Genomic DNA, 26,169 nt, shown 5'->3' with positions numbered 1-26,169 from the left:
AGAGAATAATGCATGTCAACGGATTACATGTTGTCTCTGTAATTTGTACTGAAAGGAACAAAATAAATATGTGTAATGATCCATTAAGGTAGCATACAAAGATTTTGCAGACCCACTGTGAGAACATATGTGTATTCTGCACAAATTCCATTCCTTTATTTGCTGCAGGGTTCAAAGGCATTCTATGAGGTACTATTGTCATTCTTTTATCATCCTCTAATATAATCTGTAAGGCTTTATTTATAAACTGTTTGGATAGAGATCAAGGCTGTCTTTTCATCCTCTGTGGAGGGGGCAGGATAAACTGTGCCTGTGAACGGACTGGGAGAAGAGATGAGGTTTAGACCATATGAAAACCCAGAGCCCGGGAAGAGAAATATAGATATACATATCCAGCCAGTGACACCATACAGGCCTGGATCAGTGTGGGTTCTTATGCCGAACACAGTCATATTTGATGAGGTTATCACTGAAACATATTGTAGCCCATTAAATACTGCTGCCAATGTCCTTTAACACCACTGGTAACATTAGGGACACAATGGTCGAGCTGTTTTACAGGAATTACATTCTGCTCTGCTAGACTGCAGTCATAGAAGTGGAATGCAGCATCTTCCAGGTACAGGTTTAGTTTTCTTTTTCTTTTTACTTTTAACCGTTCACAGCATATCTTCGTAGCTCACAGCATGTTTTCATCCCCCCGTGTTCTGGCGCCTCCTGTGAAAAGTCGCCAGAACTCACAATAAACAATATACCCAAGCACACACAAACCACATGATTAAAGGCATTTCAAACGAAGAAGAAATGAGACTACAAATACAACATTCGTTTTTTTTTCATAACAGTTTCAATTTAATTAATGTGCAGAAAAATATATATGGTTAGAATTAATGCAAAGCTTCTTATAAGCCTGATATGTAGTTAGTCTACCACTCAACCTGTAATTCACTCAGTTATCCAATCATACAAAAATAAATAAATAAATAAATAAATAAATAAATACAGTCTCACATACATCAACAACCATTACTTAATGCGTAATAACATAAATTTTTGCAACTTTTGGCTTAGATAATGGGAGTCTATCCACATTCAGTTTTACAAAAATGTAAACTGTCATGCAATATTCTCTGCTAACATTTAAAAAAACAAATCAGCAATATGAAGAGGCACATTTTAGATATAATATAGCGAGATAAAGAGAGATTGTTTTAATGTAATGACCATAATTATATATATATATATTATATATACCTATATAACCAAACAGTAGCTTCACCTTCTTATTTTTTACTTACCTTTTCAAACAATGGTACCAAACACAATTTATTAAAACCTTTTGATTTTTACAGGACAGAGAAAAGAAAACAACAATCAAAGCATTTAAAAAAAGAAACAAGGAGAAACCAGCTACGCTTATCGTTTTGCAAAGCCATAAAATTAGTGTCATGTTCCTTCTCACAACGTTATACTTGTTTTAGGCAGTAGAAACAAAGAAAAAGCACCAACTTGACATTAAACACCCTGTTCAGGCATGTCGTCACAGACAACGAGAATAATTAAGGCTGTAAAATACATCTTGTAAGGTTTGTCTTTAGGCGTATGCTGCTTCTAGGAGAGACCTCCATCCAAAAAGAAAACAACAAAAAAGCCCCTTTATCCCAAAGCTGTTCATGCTCAGTAGAGTGTTGCCCACAGGACTGCTAAAGGGCCGTGATTTGGGTGAGCTCGGCTTGCGAATTGCCAGGCTTTGGTTGGGTGGTGTTGATCAGCGGCAGCTCCACGCCTAGTCATGCGGGGTTGCTAGTCCCGTCGGCGTTCTTGCAGTTGTAGGCCACCTCCTTGGCGATGCTCCTCATGCGGCTCGACTGCTGCAGCTCCATGCGGAAGGCGGAGGGGTAGCAGAACTCCCGGAAGCAGCGCTTGAAGTTCTCGTCCAGGAAGGCGTAGAGGACGGGGTTCAGGCTGCTGTTGACGTAGCCCAGGGCGATGCAGAAGTGCATGAGGGCCACCGTCAGCTCGTTGTCCAGGTTGACCCCCAGAGAGCGCACCAGCACCATGAGCTGGATGGGCGTCCAGCAGACCACAAACACGGCCACCACGATCAGGACCATGCGCGTGATGCGCCGCAGGTTCCGGTCCTTCTCCTTGGAGCCCGAGAGCACGCGCACGTTCTTCAGCCTCTTGACCATCAGGCTGTAGCACACAGTGATGATGGCCACAGGGATGACAAAGGAGAAGAGAAAGACACACATGCCGAACACTGGGTCCGAGTAGCTGCGGGGATGAGGCAGAACTATAATGCACTCAATGCCTGTAAAGAATATATATATGTATAGTATAATTATTCTAATAAATATATATTAAATATACATATGAGTTAACAATAACAGAATAATGAGAAGAGGAAAAAACTTTATCAGATGCCTCTATCCAAGACTAATTAAATGGCTTCACAATCACAAACACACAACATTCTGCAAATACACACCTTTACAAGGGCAAGGACAACTGAGAGAAGACATGGCTCCGTAGAAGAGGAGCAGAGAGAGCAAGAAGGGACATATATCATAATGAACAGAGAAAATCCAATCAGTGACAACAGGGAAAGTAAAAAGGCTTTGATTTCAAATGAAATCTTCATGAAAATGGTTGCATAGAAACAAAATACAATCCAAACGCACACATACATACAAGCTAAAGTAATATGCTCGTCAGACTCAATCATTTTCAACAGTACAATCATTACCAGTACGAAATATTCATAGACTCAGTTGTAGCAGAAGTAGTAACATCAAGCTATTAAGACATTTCAGCATTGTGGGTAAGGCACTCTTGTTGTAGCCCTGTAACTTTTGCATTAGAAATACTCAACAAAACTGCATTAGGGTTCAGTGTGTTCAAAAAACATTTTCAAAAATAAATCTGAAGAATTCCGCAATAGTTAAATTACAAATATTTATCTGAAATGTATGCATGAATTTAATTGATCTCAATGTATATATTTTTGTCACGATATATAGACCCAAGGCTTTGGTGCAATTTAATGGAACACCTTGACATCATGAAAGTAATGTCTTTGATGTGTCAATGAAAGCCTGAGAAAATAGCAGTTCACAGAATTCTTGAGGGACCATATCACAGGCGCCAACTTCTGACACAGCTTTAACCCCACCTTTCCTTCATGTTTCTTCTGCCTGACTGCGGTAAGTAGAGCTTGCTAGAGTAAGCAGTAGGTCTTTAAAATCAGTCCATTGCAGTGAGATGGCTACAGGAGATTTATTTGCTCTGACGGTAAGTCGAATGCATCTCCTATAGCAGATGGTGGCAACTCCCCTGTTGGCTCCGACCACCATTTCTGTCTGATTCAAAGTGAGGCAGACTCTTATGCACTTGGGCATATATGTTGCAAAGACTTGCATTCACGTCAGAGTTGGCTGGCAGTATGTGTCATGTGTCATCAATATGTATGACACCAATAAAGTAATTATAATAAAAGGATTGCAGTACGGTCTACATTAATTTCCATGCACGACTTGACTCTGAGTGTTGACTCATAAAATAAAAAAAATAAAAAATCTGAAAAGCAAGAGTGGCTTACAGACCATTCTTTAATGGCATGCAGTCTCCTTGCTGGAGACTATCGTTTACTGCAGGTAACATCAATTTCAGTTTCAATCAAATCAGTCATGCAAAAATAATACATAAATAAATACAGTCTCAGACACATCCACAACTATTACTATAATTTTTGCCACACATCTATATGCATCCGTTATTACAAAAAATGTAATTATATATATTTAATAGGCTCTGTTAACATTTCATAAAACAAACCAGCAATATGAAGAGGCACATTGGAGATTCAGCCTGAGAAAGAGAGCTAACATGTAATGCAATGTAATGTGTAATTTACATACAGCTCTGGAAAAAATTAAGAGATTTCTGAACTTGGAGTGGTCTCTTAATTTTTACCAGAGCTGTATATATTTACACCTATAGAACCACACGGTAGCTTCACTGCTTTTTTCTTACTTACCTTTTCAAACAATGGTACCAAACACATTTTATTAAAACCTCTTGCTTTTCCCAGGATGGAGAAAAGAAAACAACATAAAAATCAATGCACATCTGCAGGGAAAACAAAAACGCAAGTGTACATTTTACGTGATGTTGTTTTTTTGATGTTGTCCAATTTCCTGCTCTACATATTTCAGGCTTACCTCAAAGGCTGTTTACATGGAAATATGAACAAAGTTATGAATAAATGAGAATGTTAATGCCTTGCAGTTAAATAATGAATACATTATCTGATGGGCAAAAGCTCTGACAAGCTTTACTTCATATATTAATGAAAAAACCTGAGGTACGAGCCAGCGTACATGAAGACAAATTATGTAATAAGAAATGTAGAATTCCCTGAAAATATACAACGGAAAATATTATATTTAGATGTGTATATTTAATGTTAGAGGTGGGAGTAATTAACAACTAATGGATGTGGCAATTAAAATAGAAAATTATATAGTTTTGACAGCAAAACCTCTGCTATATTATACATTTAGAGGGCATCTTAAATGTGCATTATTATTTTTAATATAATGGTTTAATAAACACATACAGGAATGGAAAATGGCTTCAACTGATCTATTGTGCAGAGCCATCTCTCATCTTTTAATTCTTTATCAATATCTTGCATTGCCATATCAATCAACATGCTGGCAAAATTAATTTAAAAGACTTCAATATATTTTCACGTGTACAGATAACAACCTAGTAGCAAAACAAAAGCAAATTGCAGCATTTATGTCTGAAAAGAAATTCTCAACAAAAATGTTGATGGTAATTTAAAAGATATTTGAAGGCATTATAATGGACGTTGTTCCTGCCTATTGGGGGTGATTACCAATGGCAATTTGCTCGAAAAAGTGGTTTAATTAATTTAAGGGAAGACTGGTTTCATCAAGAAATGCATTAGGGGCCCCACTTTGTGTATTTGATTATTGTTTAAAATTGTGTTCCTTGGATATTACAGTATTCATGCTCATGGCAATTGTCAGATATTAGCCAAAGCCCCATAACAGGGTATTAGTGTCTGAATTGAGCTCATTAAAACAATTATCTGTGTTGTTGTTGTTTTGTTTTTTTAATAAAACTTTTTCTATAAATCCTGTATGCTGGTCCATTGATTTACCTGACAGTTGCAGGTTGCAGACGCAGCTAAGTTCTCCCAGAGCCTCAGTGTTGAATTTAATCATTTGAAATTCACTGGTTACTGTATACACACAGACAGGATTTATGCTGCAGTGAAATCGCAATGCAGGGTAAATTGATGATAGATTTACTTCCAGAATTTGGTGCAAGCTGCCACAATCACATGTCACTAATCTGATTAATTACCTAGAGGATTCAATGATATATTGATTAAATGATCTGCAGGAAAAAAAAATCATACATTGTCTGTTTCTGGTTTGTTTTTCCAGGGTTTTTTAAACATTTTTTGGCCATGGACTACTCCGCTGATGCAAACTTGTCTGAGGACCACCAAGCCCTCCCCCACTGATAACAAAATGCATTGATTTATCTCTGAATACCAGTAATACAACATTATTCAAATTACTGGAACATTAAACACATTTGTTTTTGTAGGGGGGCATTTACATATTACTATTACATATAATGTAAATGTATATTACATATAATCCTAAAAACACAACTGCACTTACCTCCTTGTCCCCATTTGCCCTCCTAATGGGATGAGTGGTGCTGCATTGTGAATAGGCTGTGTCTAACAGTGCAGCAGCTAAGTGGAAATGACTAACTCCAGGAGGAAATAAATTAAATATCGTTAATGATCATTTTCAACCAGCATGTGCATCAGCCCATGTGGAGGACCACCGTGGACCACTGGTGGACTGGGGACCACACTTAAAAAAGCACTGTTTGAGGCAGTAAAGGCACTTCAGAAAGGTATTTGGGATGTTTTAGGTTTTTTCAACCTCCGTTCGATAAGATTTTTTGGATTCAGTAAGAACAAACATACCAATCAGCTCGTCCTCTGCGGCTCCCATCACCATGGCAGGGATACCGATGGCAGATGCCAGGGCCCAGATGCAGATGTTGATGACCTTGGCTTTGTGGGGGGTCCTCATGTCGAGGGCTTTGACGGGGTGACAGACAGCGATGTAGCGGTCGACGCTCATCATGGTGAGGGTAAAGGTGCTGGTGAACATGTTGTAGTAATCGATGGAGATCGCTATCTTGCACAGCAGGTTACCAAATGGCCAGAAGCCCAGGAAAACATCAGTGCCTTGGAACGGTAGCGTGATGAGAACCAGGGAATCAGCGAGCGCCAGGTTGAAGATGTAGATGTTGGTGGCAGTCTTCATCTTTGTGTACCTGCAAACAACAACAGGAGCAACCATGAAGCGCGTCACAATGAAATCCGTTTCCATACAAACCAAGTCACTGAAATGCCCAGATATCCTCACTGCAACATGAGCCAAATTTACCTTCAGCCTTTTGTTCCCTCTTTTCACTTTGAATGAATTGCTATACATACACCAGGATTTGGGGGGAAATAAGCTCTAACAGTGAAATGTAGCTCCTCTTCTTCTTCTCTCTGGAGCCGAAAGGTCACAGCTGATTATATCTACTGCGCCCAATGTTGACTTTCCAAATCCCCAGTCATCACTTTGAATGGCTGGAGATTAAGACTGTCAACAATGTGACTCAGAGGTGGTGAACTGGATCCAAGTCACCTCGAATAGATATCTTTACCATCTGGATCCAAAGCAAACCTATATTTTATTTTTTTATTTGATGTGGTGCAATCTAAACATGAACTATTTTTAAATTCAAAACAGTAGTACAATTCTGTTCCTTACTGATGAACCTAGACATATTTGTCTCAGACTACTGGTATTGAACCACCTGCTGAAGACTTTCTGTTTCTTATACTTGATAACACTGATGTTTGCAGTGCCCTCAAGTCAATGTCTTTATCTTATCTTTAGCCATTTGCTTCCAGTCTGTCAGTGGGAATAAATATGTTGATGCCATCCCTCATTTGACTGCTGGTTATTTTAAGTGAATAGAAAGACAGAGGTGGAGATACATACATGTGATGTATATAAATATAATGTAGATCTTTCCATAATTATATATGTATGTATTTATGTGTTTAATGGCATATATGTATTAGTATAATTATTCTATTTTTCAAAGTTTTCACAAGCAAATCCTCTACTGTATTGAGAAAACCTAATGATACATTTCAAGAGATTACATAATTATTTCTGTTATGTGTTTGTTCAGATAGAAGTTAGCCAAATGAAGCCTTCATCTTAATAGTCTCTGGATCAAGATCAAGGCTGATGTTTTACGTGAAGGAATCCTATTTTAAGCCATGTTGCTAGCTAGGTTACTAAGCAATTCACCAAATTCTCACAATAATACACCAGGGAACAACATTCTGTTGTAGGAAGGCAGAATATTGAATTCCAGAATCTTAGGGGTGGGACTATAGGTGGCTAATTACAATGTCAGGATATCTGATGTAGTTTGATAGAGGACTAAAGATTTGCAGAAAGGAAATTTCTTAAAAGTATCTGAGCTCTCTCAAATATGAACTCGATGTTCTACATTTCTATACGGATATGTGTTATGTTCCCTAGATAAAAACCTCAGGTTTTTTTTATACAGATGTGCACTGAAATAAACAAAATCTAAATTCAACTGACAGATGAAAACATGCAGAGACACGACCAAAATAAAATTGTCTGCATAAAATACTTTGTGAACTGAATTCGAGGCTGGTGTATTTTTCAGATACAGAAAGTAAAAATTGTAAGCTTTATGCAGCTTCGAAAACTGATAACTGCTAACCTCTAATGGGAGTTAGCTGAAGTTATCTTTTATGAAAGTATAATTATAATGTAATTATGTATTAAAAGTCAACTTTTGCCGCCAGTTATTACATAATGAATAAATTGAGCTTGGCATGGAAGGCTAATTAGCTGACTTGCAAGTGCTGACTGATTTGATTGCTACTATGAGCCAAATAAGCCTTGTACAAAGTTTAATAATCAAAAGCCCATGAAATAAATATGATATGTGCTTTCAGTCGCTGTGGAAGTCACAGTCACACAGAATGGATGCGGAATGCTCTTGTACTGGGATTGTGGTAATTAAAGTGCAGGTTGAGAGCCAGGATAAAACAATGTTGTGTCCACTTGCCCTTTGACCTGTACTGTACATATATTGATTCTGAGGATGCTGTGAAAATGACCCACTTTCACCTGTACTGAAAAATGTCAATTTCCTAAAAATGTCAGACACTCTCCTGGGGGATTGTGATGAGAGGACCATATTATTTTAATTGGTCTAGTTAATTGATAAAATGGATAAACTGGGGAGAGGTCTCTCCAGTCCCCACTATGTGTGTTATCGGGGGAATAGCTTGAATTAATGACAAATCCAAAAGACATCCACTGTGAAAGGCCAAGGAATGTATTAATTTGAAAACTGAGAACTAGACACAGTTGCCATAAATTAGGTTGAGACTCCTGACTTAGGTCATTAAAAAATGTGGGGCAATTAAAGTTTTAGAAGATAAGAAATGTTCCAAAATGAGGAGATTTCAGTTATTAGAGATCTGCTGTACCTCACCATGTTTCTTTTAGACATCTTCTTGAGTTGTATGAATTAGAAATGTACAACACATTCTTTCTTCTTTATTTAAACACTACAAACTGTGTAAAGTTTAAAGGGATACTTTGGTATTTTGGCATTTTAGCCTGATTGCTCACTCTCCCAGAGTCATACGAATCCATTGAAAGCTATTTAATTCTGTGCGTCCAGTTTGAAAGAATTAGAATTTATCGTTTCGTCAGCTTAGCACAATTTCTGGAAGCAAATTGTAGCAAATCGCTGACTCTCAAAAGCTGGCTAATAAATCTTTTAAATACTCAAAGCTGGGTAGATAGCACATTTGTACATGAAGTATCCTCTACAAGTCTATATAAAATCTAAAGTATTTTGATGAATATGTTTAAAAGTATTTTTCTGTTGGAACTATCTCACCAAACTACACATTTCATCAGCTGTGATGCGGTCGGCGGAGGAAACCCTAGCTGTGCGCAAATGAAAACACAGAGAGCTCAGGCAGAACCGAAAGTAGTCCGTAAATCAGGAAGTATGTGGAAACTAATTTCTTACGATAACCAGTAAATTAATGAATGTATTGAACTATTTATTTACTATTTATAGTAAGACTACAAATGAAAAATGGCCAATCTTTTTTGTATTTAAAAGATCTATTAGCCACTTTTGAGAGTCAGCGATAAGCGACCATTTGCTTCCAGCAATTGTGCTATGCTTAACAAACGATAAACTCTAATTCCTTCAAAGTGGATGCACAGAATTAAAAAGGTATCCATGTATTCACATGACTCAGAAGAAATCAGGCTGAACTGCCAAAATACCAAAGTATCCCTTTAATCCAGTCATTGGTGAAAAATGTCCTTAGTGCAAAGCTAATATTCACCATCAGATAATATTGCCTCCAAGCGCTATCATAAAGGTGACTGATTTCCATTTCTTCAGAAATAGACTAAAAAACTTTCAGTACATTTTCTTTTCCTTTCCATCCCCAAGATAATGTGGTTTTGATTGGTCAAAAACAGAGCAGTGCACAAGGCATTCTTGTGTTTCGATGAGCAGTTCTAGGGAGACATAACCCCTTACATTCTGGGGTCAAGTGTTGCAATTTACATTATTTCTCAACACAGATGGTCACCATTTTTTCAGATGAACAGATGAGCACAGCGTTTCCTGTGGAAATTAGTGTGCAACATGCCCTAGTTACGTTAGACAGCTTTCACCAGCCTTTCTATCCCTGCCAAAATGCAGATTTAAGTGCACTGTTGCATGAAAATGCGTATCACAATGTCCTTATCAGAACTTAAAAAATCCTCTTCAGAACAACCTGGCAACAAGCTGGAACTTCACTGGCTGGTGGCTTTCTGATATTTCATTCACATCATAAACCTGATCCTGAATCAACAATATACCACAGGATACATTAGCTCTAAGAGGTTGTGAACCCCATTCCAGAGGTATTTTCTTGGCTCTAGAATCAATGAGCCAGAATAAGACACGAAGGTCCAAAAGAAAGTGGAATAAGATAACACAACCGCTGTGTAGATCACTAGATGCACTAAGCATTCAGATTAATCTCTTACAAAGTAATTCCATCTAACAGAATGCTAAGATCCAGTCTTTGCTCCTGTATCCACAGGAAGGACATATATTTCACAAATACAGACTTTTCCTTCTTGTTGTTGAGTTTTTCATAAAGCAGTTTACAAATGGGTTTAAACTTAAAAAAAAAATCTAAACAGCATGCATATTTGATAGCATGCTACCACAAATCCAGATGAAAACTCTTCAGTTGAAGTGTATATGCATTACCCATTTGTCTGCATTATTCACAGTGCATTAGATGACATAAGCCACTTTTGAATTGATGGTTTTATCCTCTATCCTTTAAAAAGAAAGTCTCTTACAGCTTTCTATATGAAAGGAGATCTGAGACCAGCTCCTTAGTGGAGGTGGGTCGATTCGAGGTGCAGTATACATAGGAGTATTGCCAAAGAAACAGAACTATTACTATTAAGCAAATATGCACTACAGCCACAGTTGAGGGAAGTGGAACATAGAAACATGGAACTGGTCTCAATTCGATATTAACAGTATGAAATAAATGGCAAATCCGTTTCTCTTTCTTTTTTGCTTGCTCATTTGGCTGATAGTGGCTAATCGATTCCTGAATCTCAGCCAGTGTTTCCCTGAGGTGCCCAAGCATGCCAGCTTCATTAGCATGACTGTGTAGTTTGTTCCAGGTCTCCACAAGTCATTGGGTTAAGATGTGCTGTTAATTTCCACTTGCGATCCCAGTCCTTTGTGATGAGGCTGAAGCAGTCCTTTAGGATGAGATTTTGTCCATCACTTTGAGAATTTTCCTGAATTAGATTTCAATCAAATCTCCTTGTAATCGCTGCTGTGGCCAACTTAAGATGCAGTTCATTTAACCTGTGTGCATGGAAGTATGTTGGATATTACTTTGAAACCCTAGGATAATTCTGATTGCCCTTCTCTGAAGTGCAAAACTGTATTTTTTAATATCAGAAAAAAAGTAAAGGAAGAGACATTGCACTCAAGCGATGAAATAATTTTGGTTTAATCAACCAGATATGAAAAGGAGCAATTAATGCTCAGGGTTCTGACGAAACACTGACGAAAATTAACTTTTTCATCCATGAAAGTGCCCTATGTTTTAAAGAGACAAGATTGTTGTTGCCATGACAGTATGTGGTCTAGTGATTAAGGGAACATAGCTCGTCCCCAGCATGTCCCCTGTTCCAGCACGGACTCACAGTGAGTTACCCAGAGCAATCTGCTTAACCTCCCTGTGCTCCGTCCTCTAGATGAGACATAAACCCAAGTCCTTTTTATGAAATGTAACATCAAGGTCCTGTTGTAAATTACTCTGCAGTTGTGGCAGTTGAAGTACAGCTCAGATTCTAGTCTCTGCAAATTACTTTGGCAGAAAAGAATCAGAATAGTATGATGATTGTTATGATTTCAGAGAAAAGCATGCGTGTACGATGCTTTTACTCACGTATTCAAGAACAACAAAATAAGCAGTTCTACTCAATGAATCTTCACAATGCTCTCCATGTGGGTCTTATTTTTCATTTTTTCTGCTGTGGTGCAGTACTGCAGTGCAGACTCTCCCAGCATCACTGCAGAGCTCGCAGTTTACCATGGCCAACACGGTACTATTTAACCTCACAGAAGCACGCCGAGCTCTTCTGCCGGGCTCCAGCACATCGGTTCAACCTGTAGCCTGTGTTCGGTGCTTCTCGGTGTGAATAACACCAGGCAGGGCTGATTCAGTGTCCACACTACATCTTGAGAAGAATGGAAAGAACACCATCGAGGTGAGATCAGTGTTTCTGTAGAAGCGATGCCCGGCTGCAGAGCGCCATGTGTCTGGGGGAGGGTGGCAATGCAACATTTCAACTGTGAAATGTTATTTAAAAAGATTCCATACATAAATATGGGCCAGCTGTTCACACTGTCTGGTTATAAGTGCATCTCTGTTTACTACCTCTCACATTTTATGTTATGTTGTACTTTTTAAATGTATTTAACTAGGAGGTCTCATCGAGATTCAAAATCACTTTTTCAAGAGAGACCGAACCAAAAAAGCAGCAATACACAAATAATCACACAGCAAAACACGTAGACACACAGCACAATGCACAGATGATCACACACGCAACACTACATAGACACAGTTCAACATAACACATTCGAAAAATAGAAGACTATATAGAATGAATCTGTAATACATGTTATAACCTTACAAATGTACACTCACCTAAAGGATTATTAGGAACACCTGTTCAATTTCTCATTAATGCAATTATCTAAACAACCAATCACATGGCAGTTGCTTCAATGCATTTAGGGGTGTGGTCCTGGTCAAGACAATCTCCTGAACTCCAAACTGAATGTCTGAATGGGAAAGAAAGGTGATTTAAGCAATTTTGAGCGTGGCATGGTTGTTGGTGCCAGACGGGCTGGTCTGAGTATTTCACAATCTGCTCAGTTACTGGGATTTTCACGCACAACCATTTCTAGGGTTTACAAAGAATGGTGTGAAAAGGGAAAAACATCCAGTATGCGGCAGTCCTGTGGGCGAAAATGCCTTGTTGATGCTAGAGGTCAGAGGAGAATGGGCCGACTGATTCAAGCTGATAGAAGAGCAACTTTGACCGAAATAACCACTCGTTACAACCGAGGTATGCAGCAAAGCATTTGTGAAGCCACAACACGTACAACCTTGAGGCGGATGGGCTACAACAGCAGAAGACCCCACGGGTACCACTCATCTCCACTACAAATAGGAAAAAGAGGCTACAATTTGCACAAGCTCACCAAAATTGGACAGTTGAAGACTGGAAAAATGTTGCCTGGTCTGATGAGTCTCGATTTCTGTTGAGACATTCAGATGGTAGAGTCAGAATTTGGCGTAAACAGAATGAGAACATGGATCCATCATGCCTTGTTACCACTGTGCAGGCTGGTGGTGGTGGTGTAATGGTGTGGGGGATGTTTTCTTGGCACACTTTAGGCCCCTTAGTGCCAATTGGGCATAGTTTAAATGCCACGGCCTACCTGAGCATTGTTTCTGACCATGTCTATCCCTTTATGACCACCATGTACCCATCCTCTGATGGCTACTTCCAGCAGGATAATGCACCATGTCACAAAGGTCGAATCATTTCAAATTGGTTTCTTGAACATGACAATGAGTTCACTGTACTAAACTGGCCCCCACAGTCACCAGATCTCAACCCAATAGAGCATCTTTGGGATGTGGTGGAACCGGAGCTTCGTGCCCTGGATGTGCATCCCACAAATCTCCATCAACTGCAAGATGCTATCCTATCAATATGGGCCAACATTTCTAAAGAATGCTTTCAGCACCTTGTTGAATCAATGCCACGTAGAATTAAGGCAGTTCTGAAGGCGAAAGGGGGTCAAACACAGTATTAGTATGGTGTTCCTAATAATCCTTTAGGTGAGTGTATGTAAATCTAAGTGTTCCTTGATAGAGAGTCAAGCTTCCTCAGACTAGATTCAGCTGCAAATTCTACATAGTCTGCTTCAAAAAAGACAAACTGGCAAACATAGCCAGTAGAAGGAATGGCTACAATCCGTTGAATGAAGATTCTCCTCTGCTCTCTCCCTCACAAACACAGGAGCCCTGGGCAATGAAACTGACTTTCTGATGCACCAGAAATATCTGCCCTTCACGACAGAGCTTCATTATCTTCATTATACAGAAAGGGTTCAGGATTGTGAAGCTTTGATCACTCCCCACTGAACCATTTGCTAGGAGCTTTCCAGAGTCCTGAACTCCACCAGTCAGCACCTTGCATATATGGTCATAAATCAACAGGAAGGGCTTTCGTTAGTAGGAAATTGTTTATTTCTCTCATGAATGTTGATCTAACGGTACAGAACAACACCCTCTCCCATTTTACATTCTGTTAATTGCTTCTGGTAGATACATTTGTAAAACAAGTACGTCTCTCCTTTAGAGTTAAAATGGTGAAATGGCTGTACAAGCAACCATAACCTCTTTCATGTCTTTAGTAAATAATCTAATTAGATTTCACATTGCGTAGTTCCTTCCTTTTAAAGGCCTTACACAAATGCACTCAATGACCTCCAAGCCGTGTCTCTTGTTTACATCTGAAATTAGTTAACGGAGAGTGACATTTTAAAATGTAAAAGACTTTAACCTTGTTATTTTAGGGCTTCCCTCTGCATCTGAGGTTCATTCAGTAATATATTCCACTAAAGTTAATTAAATGTGTTTGTGTGAAGCTTTCAAAGGAAAAGAAAAAAAAGTTTACCAGTAACCTGTAATAAGACCAATTATTGTTACCCTTTTTGATAAGAGAATTATTGTGCACAGCATTCGAAATGCTAAATTATGACATATCTTTTTGGGAGTGAATGTATGTGACTAAGTATTGTCGGAGACTTTGGTTTCACATATTATTTTGAACCGAGTTTTCCTTGTTCCACTAATTAGGTTTGAGGCATTTAGAAGTGTATTTCTTATGTGTGGCATTATAATGCCCAATTATGGTGAAACTGGTGAAAGAAACTCTCATTGTTAGTCTGCATGCTAACAAGCACAATGGAGCGTTGTCCAATTATGATTGCGTGTGCCCGTAGTCATTAGCAAGCCTCGGCTAGATGGCTTGTGCAAACTGTGAAAAATTAAACAAACATTTATAGATCTAGGAGCGTGGACAAAATTAAAAGAAAACACAACATGAGAAGTAGAAGAAAATAAAGATTTCATTCAACCATATCATTGCAGTAATTCCCCAGGAATGTTAAGGATTAGGAGTCATTTTATATTTCTGAAGGCTGCATGAATTTAGAAGTTCACGTCACTAATTTTACATTCTTTTGTTCAGAAAAAAAATGTGGAATTCCGAATCTGAGGAGAATTGCTTGGCGTTTTATATCCTTGCTACATGAATGACACAATAAGATCCATAAATAGTGAGAGAGAGTAGGGGAGTTCTTAACAATGTCATTTTATACATCCCCAATAACTGACCGTGTGTGACAGCATTTCTCCAACATGCTCAATATTAATCAATTTCATTAAGCAGGTCTCTTTCCATGTACACATAATTCATTCTTTAAATTGTTCCTTTGCTATCTTTGTGCATTATTTAAATACTCGTAATCCTTTCCTTACATCCTTAAATTGGTAGAAATGTCACATCTTTACCCAAGCACCTTTTGGTTAATTAGACCTGTGGTACTATTTATAATTATAATGATCAGTTATCCAAAGCCTCCTCCATTATATATATATTTTAAAACGTGCATATTCAACATGCTGGTGTTTCTGTATACATCTAATTACTGACAATATCAGAGGGAAAAAAATCAAAGACTAAACATTAATATAATTATGGGTTCTCCAAGGCGGACTGTATTATAATGGAATCTCTTGCTCTTGGAGTACTTGGTATATGGAGTCAATGTTTTCTGCTCTCACTAATTCACTCAGACTCTGAATGCATGAAGAAACTTTCATCTGAGAAGCCACGGATGGATGATGTAGAAATCTAAATCTAAACCAAAATGTCTTATGTAAATATTGAACCAGTGCCTGATTTTCACAGCTATAGGCTGATATCCAATTAAGCACCAATCGTATTATGTGGAGCTTTCTTCAATCATGACATTTCCAGAGGTTCCTTCAGAACCTCTTGCAGAGGTTGCAGGGGACTTTTGCACTTTTCATCTCACATTAACAATGCTGCTGTTCTAAAAGGGGATTATCTGGGGGCAAAAATACATTTAAAAAGCCTAGCCCTGCAATATACTTATCACTGTTTGAACTAGTGTAGTCTTGAGCAATTTATTGTGTGTGACTCTCTGTAAACAATCAAAGCTTGCTGAACTTTGAGCATGTGGCCTACAGGGGCATGGTCAATAGACTTCTAAACTAGACCTCTCTTCTGGCATTCTTAATATAACTACTGTGCATACATTAGAGAATGTACCATTCAAACACAAAACACATTTACATTATAATCAGTCTAACGCATATAACATTATTGATTTAAAAACCCCAATATGTGCAGCTCAATGTTTTACATTCTGAACTCTTTTTTTTTTGCTGCTAACTTGCCGCAAGCAAGTGAAGTCTAATACAGTTTCCATGTGAAGTCATTTTACAGTACCAATTATTTTATTTTTGCTCTTTAATGAATACGCTAACAATAAGCGATTTCTAATTTCAAATCTTATATGTATATATTCTTCTTCAGCATCTCTAGCACATTTGCATTGATGACTAATTGATGAAAATGTGTGCAGCATTGAAATCTAGAAAGATGGGCAAGGAACCCAAACTATTTAAATAATAGACTCTGATGTAAAAGCATGTCCTCGGATAACATCAAAACCAACTCCACTGGCATGGTCCACACTTGTCGGTCTAAGAGAGATCGACACAAATCAAAGCTCCGGTATTATATTGGACTGGAAGGAATGCCAAAGCAATTTAAGCTGGCAGTGAACTTAACACAATTCTTTTCTTGATATCAAGTATCCTCTTAACCCCAGCCACAATTTAGAAATGTAGAACAGAGTAAGAAATATTCCTGCAAATCAAAGACATTTCCAAACAACAGACAATTGAAAGAAACCTATCTGCAGTATACAGTAAAGAACCCTGAAATTCAAGTAACCCCCTTGGCTTATTAAAATGCTACTTGAAATAATTTTGAAGTTTGTTTCCTTCATGTAACAATCATCCCCCTTCAACTACATAGCAAGGTGTTTTTATATGTCATCGTCTTGAGAGTGGAATGACAGAACCTTTTGTAGTTCCTGGATTTTAGTTTTATTGCAAGGTCTTTCACCAGCTCAGAAGGGAGCAGCTGGAAGAATATTCAAAATGGATCTGCGTGTGGCTGCCAATATCACAGAGAAAGATGACAGAAATAGTTTCTGCACTCTCTGGGTTAATATGATTAATCTTAAACCTACAATTATACACATAATTGTTCTAATTAAAAATCTATTATGCTAAATCAAGAAATGCTATTGACCACAGTCTTTTAGTTAGATTACATTCATAGGATGTGAAGGGATGAATTATTGAAACCTTTTTGGCATGTCATTAATTGTGTCCAATCTCAACCACACCATTTAAAACTGAAAATTAAAGGTCATATGATAAAGCTGTATAGGCATAACTATGTGAGTGCTTTAAAAGTGGCAAGTTAATTTCAGGAAATCTTTGAACTTTGGATTGGGTTTCAAAAAGCATCGATCGCTTTGAAGTTGGCATTTATCTTACATTAAAAAAGAGCCACACTTAAATTAATCCAACTAATTTTGTGCTGCAATGAGGACTGTCATACGCAGTTTAGTGTCCACAAAGAGGTAGTGCTTTATATGAGAACAATGCTTTACATTTAAATATTATAATGAGACATTCCATATAATATCAAATTACTTATTCACTGTTCTTTTTCTCATTATACAAAACAAGTTAGACTTTAAATGGTTCAATAGCAGGACACTGATCATCTGTCCTCAGAAGTGAATTATTCCATTACAATTTCAGGGCAGGATTACCCACGAGCATAACAACATCATCACAAAGGAAACGTCAGGGTTCATTAAAACTGTGGACATGTGTATGATTCACCAGGGGAAGGGTTTGGCACAGGTACAGACTTGTCTAGGAACATTTTAAAACCATGGCGAATGACTTGGCATACAAGGATGGCACCAGAACGGTATGCCATCGCTGTGTCTGACATGGCCACTACAGAAATCTTAAATAAAGACAGTTCGAATCGAGCACAGAAAATCTACATTTTGAGTAGAATTTCCTCCTTTCGCTTTCATTTTCTGCATCTGATGCCTGAATGCTCCACTTTATATGTTTATGGTTAAGAGCAATTGTTTAGTCGATGGGGAGACACCAGCTTTGTGCAATGAGCCAGTGCAATACATAGCACAACAGGTACACTGGTATTACAAGCAAGTTTTGTGGGTTGCACACCAATTATCAGGCTTATATAGACATAGTGTCCCTATAACACTTTGATTTGCTCGACAAAGCCAGTGGATACCTGTGTCACGGCCCTATGTGTCCAATTAAAATGGCCAATTACTTTAATCACCTTTAAAGGGAGCTGAACAGAAATGGCAATATCCCGGAAAATAAATCAGATGTGTAAACCTAGCATCAAACATGCAGGACGTGTCTGATGTTTTACTAATTTAAAAAGCCTTTTCTTTGTTTTGATGAAATAATTTAAAAAGAATATAATGTTGACATGTATTGTGCTGTAATCACTTTCTCTTCATCAATAGATGCTTCGATATAACATTGACTAAATTATCAATTTTCTGACAGTTCGGTACCTGTGCTGATTTGAACATACATTTAGACTTCTCTTTGCTAATCTAAATCCATAAAAAGAAAAGAAATTGATATTAAAAAATATGAATTACCCCTGAGACAGCTAACAAGAAACATTGCTTTTTTGTGTTTTTGTCTGTCTTAATTGTCTGTTATTTTCTTTATTAAGGTTTGGCGGAGTGATCAATTTGTTTAAAAAAAAATATTGCATCATAAAACAATTAATATTCTTTCATATACCATCCACTGAGGCGATTTGTTTTCAAGAAAATACATTCTTGATTTTATTACATATATAAATAAATAAATACATACAGATGAAACACATGCCTGCATGCTGATTGTTTTCTGTACTTTATAGACGCCACAACGTTTTTGCTGATATCTACGATATGCAAATGAGGAAAGTGTTTTCTGTGAGATGGAGGTAACAGCCTCTTAAACAGAAGCAATTTATTAACACCGACAGATGCAGTTCATTGTGGGTGTCTTAAAACCCAACAACAGCAGCATATCTGGGATAATGTTCTTGAAAGACGAGTTCCTTGGCAGAAGCCACCGTTGATGGGAACACCATGTGACAGCCTGCCATTACAGCACACCCCAACACTTGACATGCAACAAATACAAGCCGAGAAACCTGTACCACATCACATTCCAGATGATGAAGACCAGTGAAGGGACGGGAACCCTTGGTACTTTGACTGAAACAGTTAAGGAATCGGTGCAGAAGAGCTTGAAATAAATCACATGGACCTCACCAAGCCGATATTAGGATTGTTAAGAGAAATTCAAGAGGTAGGGCAGAAAGAATGATGCAGCATGTTTCAGGGGAGATGCCAAAATTGATTCAGCTTAGATACAGACACGAATGAGGTTTCTGTTTTTCTTTCTTTTATTGTGCATCTTGGTCAGAGTCCTGAGCTGGTGCTGAGGTCCTTAAAAAGGTATCAGACAGCTGTAGATGAGAAGTCAAGGAAGTATCTCAGGGCAGGGAGCCAAACTAGGAAAGGGCTCAATTTGTTCCAGCTACCTGGCAATTCCCGACGTCACAGCTGAATCAATATTCGAATAATCAACACTGTAGACCATACAGTGGGCTCTACATGAAGTGATGATGGGTTGTCTGTTACATTTCTAATCAACACTCAAATAAATTCCTAAAAATGGTCCTTTGAAACAGACCGAAACACTGTACCTTCACAAAACATTTTGGAATAGAAACAACCATCTCCTCCAGCCTTCTGGTTGTGTATATCAGGAGACAGCACCATCACGGCTGCGGGGGTGAGGATACAATGTGAAATTATGCTGTGATTCTGCCCTCAGGCACCTTCCTAAGTTATTATCCTTAACATTTCTCTTTAAGGAAGTGCTGTTTTAGATATTTACATTTTTCACGATCTGTTCTGAGAAATCGAAGGTGACTAGATAATGCAATTTTACAGCAGTCCTCCCCACGGGCCCTTTACCGGCACATTCTTCAGTTTGAGATGACAATGGCACACTCACTCACATACTGCTGATATCATCTACTGACCTCAGAATGGAACAAAAGAGATGGGATGAAAATATATCAACAATGAGTATAAATACTGCCGTTTCTGTCGGCTTTAAGGGAAAACATTGGTAAACCATTGGAATATCTGTATAAAGTAAGAATACTACAGTAGAAAACAATAACAATAACACATTGCAACACAAAAGGCCATTACAATCACATCACATTGAGTTCATTGCTTGCTTTGGATTTCCTCGCTATCTCTATTGAATACATGCAAAAGCAATGTAATTAGATTTATGTAATATTATCCTTATATTTTGAAAGAAGACGTGATGCTCTTAGTAACCCTGAAGAGACCAAGCCCGGGAGCAGTAGGACCCCTCTGATAGCTAGTAATTATATTCTGCAAGAAATGTTGACGGCCATTTTTCATACAAGCAGACCTGCAGGGATCTGCTCGCTTTTCAGCCCATCTGCAGAGTGGGTGTGGAGTTGCTGTTTCCAAGGGTTATGCAGCTGACGTGCTTTTTTTTGCTGGAAGAAGGTGGCAAAATCTAAAGACAGAAAAACAGTTTGGATGCCAGCAGCAGAAACACGAGGTCTGCCGATTTACACATCACTCATCCTTAATTTCTATAATTGATAATTGAATAAAACCAGTTCATAGAATAGAAAATCTTTTTTTAATGTTCTCTTCCAACTTCTTCAGTTGCTCGCGATCCTCATTAAGATTTTATAAGCACCAATGAGCCAAAAACAAATATTCGCCTGTTTTTTCCCCCCCTCACAGCCAATGTCCCCTGCAAAGCAATTGGACATGAGAACTGCAAAAAATGACAGGAACCATTGCAACATAATTAGAAAGAGCAGATTCACACAAGCCAGGATACGTGTGCCAGAATCCACATATTTTGTTTTTGCCAGTATGATCCCACAACTTACTGCTACAGACTTGGTAATGTCCCAGTGGCACACGATCTGAGGCTTTTCTTTTTAATGAAAATATACAGCAGGTGTTTTTCATCCCTCATAAATTGACATCAAAGTCAAAGAAGAGTCACCTTTCCAGGCCTTGTGAGTCATCTGCTTTATAATCCTATAGTCACCAGTATAGCTCTACGTGGCATGGCCCAATATGAAAGATCACATCACAAGCCCCAATATGTGATTCTTAGGTCTGTATTTGTTCTGCACTTGCTTTGTTACTGCATTCACTTTTCTATATAACTGTGCATAAATGATAGTTTTGTGTTGAATTCTACTGTTTTTGTTATACATTTTATATCCTGAGTGTAATTCACCTTGGGCGTGGGTGTTAGTCAAATAAAACCAACTATCTAACTAACCATCTAAATAACAAAAGACATGAATTACAGAGACATTAAGGAAAGTTTGTTTAATAGTTTAACTCCCATATGAAGACGTTTCCCAGTCACAACACACTCAAATGTAGTCCTCAAGAGATAGGCCTTTGTATATGTATGCATATTCAGAATATTCAGTCTACAGCATGGTGTTTTAAGCAAGTTACAATGCATATAAAACACACACACACACAAATGGAAACTGACATGCAATTATAAATGTGTTGGCTAATACTTTATTTGACACACTATGCAGCCTTCATAACTCCTTCACAACCTAACCACATTCAGAATCTGTTCTGACCCAGTTTCCTAATGACCTAAACGGCTCAACCTGTACTCGTAAATACTTCAGATCACTAGAGGTACAGCGAAGCCTTTCTTTCAGTAGGAACATATTGCTTTTCCAAGAACAGGCAGAGCAACCTATACAGATGTTGACCACACAATGGTGGGTTCCTGTGGGTTAATCCCATCCCATTAGCCATCAGACCACACTGTGAGGGTGAGCAACAGTTCAGCATTTTGTCACTGAGAATCACTGTTGCTCTACTAGAATCAGCTGATATTATTCGGAAACAAGAGCAATAAATCATTGTAGAGTGTTGCTCCAAAGTGTTGGTTCTAAGCCAGCAGTGAATTACAGAACAGTAAACCCCAGCAGACAACTGGTACTTGCCTTCAGGTTAGGCTTAATCGGGCCTATGTTTTACGCCTAAGGGCAATCCATATACCAGATTACACTGATCACGACTACAGGGTGTTCATTTCACATGTCTATGCTCAAGAAATAAATTAATAACAGAAAATGATCTGCCTCTTCAGTACACAATACATTACACTACCAACACAACAGCTGTCATAACTGTGTGGTTTGTGTTTTTGTTTCTTCTTACTCTCGATAGAGGCAGGTTCGTTATGCACACAATATCGCTATCAAGTACGTGCTGTCATTTGGGATAATGCTGCACATCCTGATTTCAATAAATGCCGCGATGAAGACAACACTGCAACTCCCTCGGAGACAGCTGCTTGTGGATGATAACTGAAAATCCATTGCCCTGGTTTACGTTCCGTCTAACCGTCAATTTGGCAACATTAGACAGATAAAAAGGGAAGGTGAGAAGATTTTGAACAAGCTTCTCAAGTGACTGAGAAAATGAAATAATTATTTACTTTTTTATTGCTGAAAAGTCTGCTTCCAGTACACACTCCTTTCTACATTGGTCTCATGTACATATTAATCAAACAGATTTGCTCACATTCATTAACAATAAGATTCCACTCTTGTGTTCTTTTTACTGCATCAGAAAGTGCGTAGTCTTTGTTTCCCTTGCACCTAGGCCTGCCAGTTATAGCTGGACTATAGAAGGATCAGTGAGATCGAAACTGTATGGTGGTAGAAAGTTTGAACAGTTTGAAAATCATCTGATGAGTTTAAATTCAGATAAACACACACACACACATCTACACCATAGGAGTATATTTTGTTTACAATACAAACTGAGGTAGATGGCTTAATGAAGTACACCTGACTACAGCCAAAGTCTTCTGCCTTGATGTGTTAGAAAGCTTCAAGAAATGATCTACAATCTACAAGCTACAGTATCTGTGTACAACGGAGAGCCATGTAGACAACAGGAGCAGGTCAACTTTCTTGCTTTTTGGATGTGTTTACAGTGGGAACAGCTTTACAGTTTTGTTTCTTATACCTAGACAGGATGTATACAATTCATATTAGTTACTTATATTTTGTCAACAATAATCCCCCCCCCCAAACAAAACTGCTAATACAACTAATTCCTTTAGTTAAAGAGCAGTTTTCTTATTATAATAATAATAATAATAATAATAATAATAATAATAATAATAATAATAATAATAATAATAATGTATTATTGTACTCCAAGGCCCCTATTGTTTTGAAAACCTTATGTTACATGTCACCACACAATTGCACATGGTCCAGCGTTGCATCATAACTGATACCTGCAGACCATGACACACTTGCCTTTTTTGGTTCAGGGAGGATACAGACTATATTGAATTAAAAATAAGTTATAAGTAGCAGTAGTTTACCTTACACACATGCTCTTAAAATGTGCTCTGCTGCGGTATTTTTCCCCCAACTTCAAATGATATACAGTAGCGCAACAATTCATTCCGCCCCTATTCCAAAAGAGGGAGCAAAAGAGCCAACAAACAAGTAATATACATATATAACATTAAAAATGCATCTGTCCAGGGTAGCATTTGCGAACGTGTTACATACAGAACAAACCCCAAAACCAACGCATTGAGTTTTGAAATGAACTTGCATGTTAAAGGAAGCTTACCTGATAATGACGTACATGACCAGGCAGTTTCCCACGAGTCCCACTACACACACGATCATGTAAACCACCACGATGGTGATCTTTACGCCTATTGGCAGGACCCCCTCAAACGTGTAGTTGTACCGACTGTAGTTCATATGAAAAGCAGAGTCGTTGAGAAGGTGCATCAGGCTTGGGTCCCTAAAACCACCTGGTGCATTTTGGAAATCCATGTTGAGTCCTTAACCTGGGTTTTAAGAAAACCAAAAAAAACAAAAAAAAAAATTAAAAAAAAAAATGCAACACCGCAGTTCCCAATATGCCCCTGTTGTCAGCCTCACACAATGTCTTGTATCAAAACTCTTGTAACCGCAATTAGACCAATATTAAGCTTGATACTGTGCTCGACTCATGCAGGTTGACTTTTGATTCGCGCTAAGACAAGAAAGTCTCTTACATAAGATTTTGACGTCAGGATACTTTATTCGCTAGTAGCACTATAGCATGCATTCATTGATTAGCAAGACATTTCGTTGACAACATGTATATTTAAAACAACAGCTTAACAATTTGCATTTAAACGAAAGAGTACCCACACGTACAATCAAACAAAATGCTTCCTGCCCCATGCAAACATGGGTTGTTTCAAGTACATACCAGTAAAGATCCTGTTCTCCACCTCTCTCTCCTTTTTTCCTTTTTTTGTATATATTGTTTTCAAATTATATCTCAAATGCTGCGGTTCAGTAGTCTTTTTTTCTCCTTTAATGTCCTCTCTGTGATCTGTTTGCCATACTCGCAGCCTGTTCAGGTTACTGTAGACCGCTAAGATGAACGAAACATTTTTTTTTCTGAGGAGGGGGGTGGGGGCTGGAGGTGTGGTTGGATGCTTGCTGGTTGATAGTTCTCAATTTTACAGCGGCTGCTTTCTCATCGAGCAACACTGTGATCCCCCCTCCACTACACCCCCTGCTCTGTAGTCCAAATCTGATTACGCACAAACCGTACTGCTGGAGCTTTACTGTAGATTAAGGGAGAATGCATCGCCTCCTCCCTCTCTATGTCACTTCTCTCAATAAAATGGATAAAATGGGTGCAAGGGAATTGAGCTCACTGTCCCCACTTGCTGTGCCTGTAACTGCCTCTTCTGTTTTGTCTTTCTTTCTCCTTGTCTTTGTGTGTGGAGAAATCAAAAACTTCAGAGGTCGAATGCAGATTGCCTTCAATCACGTACGCATAGGCAGATCCAGACATGAGCTAGCACTACTACTGCAGGGAATCGCTTGGATGTTTATGCTTTTTTATCATTGAAGAGCTATTCGAAATGCATTTATTTAGCCAAATCATTGCCAAAGATTAAAGTATGTGAATGGTGCGTTGAGAGGGAATGTGAGACATGGATAAGAACAATGGAGAGGGTAGACAAATGTGTTATGAGGTTTCATTTTGAAGGACAAAACTTGTTTTTCAGAACTGCAATACCACCACCACGAGCTCCACGAGCTAGAAATGTGATCTAAAATGCAGTAATTCAAATCATAATCTCTGGAAGGAAATGTGTGTGTGTGTGTGTGTGTGTGTGTGTGTGTATATATATATATATATATATATATATATATATATATATATATATATATATATAGTTTGAATTCTTACTTGGGCATATAGCTTTGAACAGGTTTTGTCTGGTAAAGTGTTACTCTAAAACTATAATGTATTGCTGTAAACCAAACAAGCTTCTTAATGTTGTGTGAAAACATTGTTTAAAATATTGTTTTATTCTCCGTATATATGCATATAGATAGACAGATAGATAGATACATTAAAGTCCCATAGTTATAGCTGCATTGCATTACAAGGGGTATTACATCTGATGGTATGTATGTATGTATGTATGTATGTAATTGATTTAAACATTTGTATATATATATATATATATATATATATATATATATATATATATATATATATATATATATATATATATATTATTTTCATACAGAATGAGGACAACAAAATATATGCATGATATTGCATGTCGGTACCGGGTACCTGTGAAAACCCTTACATATACACCTCTCCTCCAGAGTGCCGATTCTCGGTTGTTAATGATCTGTCTGCAGGTGGTGCTATCGTTCAAAACTATACGAATTTCTTTTAAGTAATGACATTGAAGAGACCGCTCTGGGTAATATTTACTAAAGCGAGTTTTTGTATCCGGTCCAATACTGTATGACACATTTCTTTAATGATTCGATTAGGTGAAATTACTGAGAGAAAATTGGGGATTTCGTGATACCGTTGTGTAGGTTGTACTAATATGCATAAATCTATATGAGAAACCTGCGCGAATAATGTGAAGAATTCTTGTTAAGGACACAAGTTTACCTCAGACAGAGCCGAGATCAAAACCAAAACTTAGCATAG

At 38.0% G+C, this 26,169-nt stretch overlaps 1 protein-coding gene across 1 annotated transcript; it reads right to left on the bottom strand.

Annotated features, from left to right (window-relative positions):
• Positions 1 to 846: 846 nt before the first annotated feature.
• oprl1 (opiate receptor-like 1) lies at positions 847 to 24,658 on the bottom strand. Its single transcript, XM_066702334.1, has 4 exons — positions 24,400 to 24,658; positions 23,764 to 23,989; positions 6,044 to 6,399; positions 847 to 2,314 (listed from the first exon to the last, which is right to left on the bottom strand). Exons 2-4 carry the CDS (start codon positions 23,973 to 23,975, stop codon positions 1,791 to 1,793), a joined length of 1,092 nt encoding a protein of 363 aa, XP_066558431.1. The 5' UTR covers positions 23,976 to 23,989; positions 24,400 to 24,658; the 3' UTR covers positions 847 to 1,790.
• Positions 24,659 to 26,169: the final 1,511 nt, after the last annotated feature.

The sequence above is a fragment of the Amia ocellicauda genome, chromosome 4, assembly GCF_036373705.1.
Source record: "Amia ocellicauda isolate fAmiCal2 chromosome 4, fAmiCal2.hap1, whole genome shotgun sequence".
NCBI lineage: Eukaryota > Metazoa > Chordata > Actinopteri > Amiiformes > Amiidae > Amia > Amia ocellicauda.
The sequence above is the reverse complement of the archived record's forward strand: the minus strand, read 5'-3'. Positions and strand labels throughout refer to the sequence as shown.